Here is a 4,281-nt window from a genome sequence, read left to right on the forward strand (position 1 = left end):
ACTGTTTGACTCCATTTTTTCATTTCCCACATGTACTGGTCGATCTGTATGAAACTCTTGGAGACTCAATATCCGGTCAAGGCACTCACACAACTAAAATTATTACGTCTAAATAGAAAATTAATAATACTAATTCATAGTTATTAGATAATACACTTTTAATCATAATCCAAAATTCTAATATGATTCAAAAATAAAAAACCCAAATAACAAAAGACCTATGATAATTACTATAAGAAAAATTGGAATTACATATAGCCAAAATTCGTATGTAAGACCCAAAATCCGTATATAAAACAAGTTTACATACAAACAAAAATTCGTATGTAAAACTGTCGTAGGTAAGCGTTACATAGAGATAATCCGTATGTAATTACATACAAATTATATCTGTATGTAATACCTGTTTACATACGAAATTTAATCCGTATGTAAAAATTTGTATGTAATGTTAATTTTACATACGGATTTTGATCCATATGTAATAATCCGTATATAATTTGCGTTTTTCTTGTAGTGAATCATATAAACAGACACAAATTTCAAAAGTTAGGTACGTCATCGTTCAGTACTAATAGCACTGAAAACCGAATACTGAAATCTCACTTAAACGTGTCGGTGTGTCTTTTGTAAGTACAATCTAAACTTAAAGTTCACAAATACCAGAAATAGTGAAGTAAAAAGAAAGCTTGAAAACCATTTCAAGATAAAAGAAGGATAAATAAACTGACCGAAAAAAAAACAATCATTCTTCTATTTCAAACCCCGTTCGAAAACACCATATATTTTTTCTTTTTTGAAAAAAATGTACTTCGTCCATTCTCATATTTAGGTTTAGCGTTCTTTTAAAATTTATATCACTTTTTATACGCATTTACACTGGCAGCTTAAAAATATACAATATTGAACTATCAATGATTATATAATTTAGAGTAAGATATAATTAACTGTACAATTGAGAATAATATGAAAATTTATAAATAAGAAAGTTCTAGTCTAAATATATATAAATAAAACATTGTTGGCCTTTTATGAGTAAAAAAAAAAAAAGAAGTGGAAAGATTAATGATTAATGCTGTAAATATTACTTTATGAAAAGAGCATTTCTAACTTTCTTAACCATGCATAAATAGGAAAATAGTATTTTTTATTGACAGTTCATTTTATTTTTGCCTTTACAAAGTAGAAAAATAATAAAAAAAGAATTAAAATCTGGCATCCTCGAAGCCATGTAAGTCACTGACTCTGTTCATGGACTTTCTCATAATAGCGACTTTAGCCAGTCTCTCAGCTACTCTCCAAGCCGACATCGGCGTAAGCGGCTCCTCTTTTTCCTCCAAATTACTACCAATTCTTAACTTTTGGCTTCTCAACTCGGCTTGTTCGGCTTCCAGCCAGCTTAAACACTCATCATTCTGTTCGCGGCTCAGAGAGGCTCCAGCTGATGATAGCAAATGAAGCGCGCCAGACACATCATTGTGAGCCACCAACCGTCTCGACTCGGCTACGGCGCGAGCACTCACGTGGCAACGCCTCAACCGTTCGATCCTGCGATCGCACGATCGAACAGTGTGGGGTCGTGGAACGATTAACTCACGCTCCTTGGAATTAACACGCTCTTGAGTGAAGGGGTCAAGGTGGGAACATCGTACGGATATAAAACGATGGTGGGACCCGCGAGAAGCTGTGCCAGCTGGCACTTTCAACTCCACCAGCAGTTCTCTCTCCTCCGCGGCGTAGAGATCGCCTAGAGCGACGGAACCCGGCGAGAAAGCATCGGTGCAACCCTTGGTCACGGAGTATACGGCGGCGATTTCAGCCGGGGCCGAGCGAGACGCTAGTTTTAATTCAAGTTTGAAGTCCTCTGCCACCACGCTCAAGAAATTCCCAACGCGTGTCGCTAAATCAGAGTCATGTTGCGCGTCGAAACACGCGCCTTCATGAGAGTATCTGAGGGAACGCACAGCGAAGCGCGTGGAGGATAACCGCTGATCCTCGTGGCCGTTTGTGAGGAGAATAATTTTGGCAACGGTGTTCTTCTGCCGTCGATCTTCCAGAACCTTCGCCGCTTTCTTCAGCGCGTCATTTCTCGCCGGCGTTCCGTCGCGCTGGAGCTCGACGGCCTCAAGCGCGTCGACGATTCGCCGCGCCGCCGTCTGACCGCGGCCTGTCATCCTCCGCAGCGGAAACAGCCTTTTGGAGCCACCAGAGAATGCGACTATGGAGAGACGGTCGGCGGAGCCGAGCGAGGAGATCACGACTTGCATCGAACGTTTCAGCATCTGAAGCTCTTTACCGGAGACAGTGTTTCCGACGTCGAGCACCGTGACGAGGTCCACCGGCGGTCGACTCGCCGCCGCGTTGCGCGGCGTAGCCATCACCTTGAACAGCGCTACATACGTCTCGGAGGTCCGATTGGATGCCACAATCGCAGCCTCTGGAGCGAAGCTGGCGTCGATCGTTCTGGTTTTGAGCGATGAGGACACATGAAAGGTTTCTTGTTCGTGGTTTTGTGTTTCCTCCTCTTCTTCTTCCTCGTCGTCGTCGTTCTCATTGGATTCAGGTATGGGGTTGAAACGCGAGAGCGAAGTTGGTGACATGAGTGGCTCGTCGTCGCTGTAGCTGGGAAGCTTAAACGACTTGGGCGTTTTGATTTGGTGTGGTTTGTTTTGATCTGCAGTTTGAAGTTGTTTCCAGTTAGCGTTGCAGACGGGGCAGGTGTGGATTCGGTGTTTTTTGACGTGAGCTGCTATGCATGGGAAGTGAAAGACGTGAGAGCACTCCGCAGTGAAAATTGCTTGTCCTTGGCCGCTTTTGACAGTGTGTGCGCAGATTCCACATGAAGTCTGCAGAGAGAAATCAGAAAAAAAGGGTTAGAAGAAAATTGAGAATGAATAGAGAGCGTAGAGCAGAGTGTGGGTTGATGAATTACTTTGCATTGGTGTTTGGAGAGTGGTGAATTGGTTCGGCAACGGAGGGTGGGGCGAGACTCTGAGTGTGGAATTGATGAAGGATTGGAGAAGAGTGAGAAAGTGGAAGTGATTTTGTTCTCGTAATAATCGTAATTGTTGTTGGAAGTGTGAAACCTCCTTCTCCATCCAGAAACCATTCTCTCACAACAGAACAGAAGAGAAGGAAATAGAAAGGGAAGAGAAAAGTGAGTAGACCCAGGAGCACACCACTCTTTATCCTTCCTCTTCTCTTCCTTTCCTTCCCCACCAATCTATTTATAATTAAATATTTCTCTTTTCTCTTCCCAACCCCTTTCCATCTCAATTTCCACGTTCAAAATATCATCCCAACTTCTCTTCTATTTCTTTTTACTTTTCATTTTTTATCTTATCTATATACCACCCTACTCAAATCAATCTTTCTTTTTATTTTATCATTTCTTTCTGTTGAAAATCTATAATAGAATCAATTCTTTAACGGCATCAAGAATGCTGGTTTTTCTTTTCGGTCGTTTTATCCTCCTCCCTTATTTTCGAAATGATTTTTTATTCTCTTTTCACTTATTTGTTATTGTAAATTCTAACCTCAAATGTTCGGATGATACTTACAAATGGTATTCAATGGTATTCTGGTTTTCAGGTAAAGATATTTGGTATTCGGTGTTATTAGTACTTGAATGATAACGAACCTTATTCTCAAAATTTGTATCTATTTATATGATTATCATAGGTCTTTTGTTATTAGACGGGATTAAGACTTTGAAATATGATTAAAAATATATTACTTAATGTTTAATCATTGATTAATTTTGTCAATCCTCTATTTAGATATAATGAATTTGATCATTTTAATCGATCTGACCGGATATTGAAACTTCTAGTTGTTGTACAGACACGACTAGTACTAAATCTATTTTCTATGCTTTTATCTACCAAGTCTATTTTCTATTTTCTAGGTTTTTATCTCTGCGGTTCAGATTTATCTTGAAGTTGATAGTCTATATTTCAGAAACTTATTAGTCAACTAAATTTAGATCTCATAAGCTGTAGTGCATGAAAAGGAGAACAAACACAAACACTTGGTAGAGTTTTGTCAAGTTACTTCTGCTTGGTTTGCATTGGAGAGATGTTGTTAAGAGAATCATGGTTTTTACTACACAACGCAAGTTTTATACACTCCCTGTGAATAACAAATTTATTTGTGAAATTTTAGGTTTTAGAAAATTAAAACCCCTATTATATGTAAATATATTAAAACTGTCGAGAGAAAGAACACAGCAAAAGGAATAGTATACAAGTCTATCCCCACCATGAACTTTCTAGTTAATTT

General features: G+C 39.2%; 1 protein-coding gene across 1 annotated transcript; it reads right to left on the reverse strand.

Annotated features, from left to right (window-relative positions):
- Window positions 1–1,130: 1,130 nt before the first annotated feature.
- On the reverse strand, window positions 1,131–3,308 carry LOC137808690 (probable E3 ubiquitin-protein ligase EDA40). The gene is made up of 2 exons (XM_068609940.1): window positions 2,933–3,308; window positions 1,131–2,846 (listed from the first exon to the last, which is right to left on the reverse strand). Exons 1-2 carry the CDS (start codon window positions 3,107–3,109, stop codon window positions 1,206–1,208), a joined length of 1,818 nt encoding a protein of 605 aa, XP_068466041.1. The 5' UTR covers window positions 3,110–3,308; the 3' UTR covers window positions 1,131–1,205.
- Between the last annotated feature and the right edge of the window lie 973 nt (window positions 3,309–4,281).

Source organism: Phaseolus vulgaris, chromosome 3, assembly GCF_000499845.2.
Source record: "Phaseolus vulgaris cultivar G19833 chromosome 3, P. vulgaris v2.0, whole genome shotgun sequence".
NCBI lineage: Eukaryota > Viridiplantae > Streptophyta > Magnoliopsida > Fabales > Fabaceae > Phaseolus > Phaseolus vulgaris.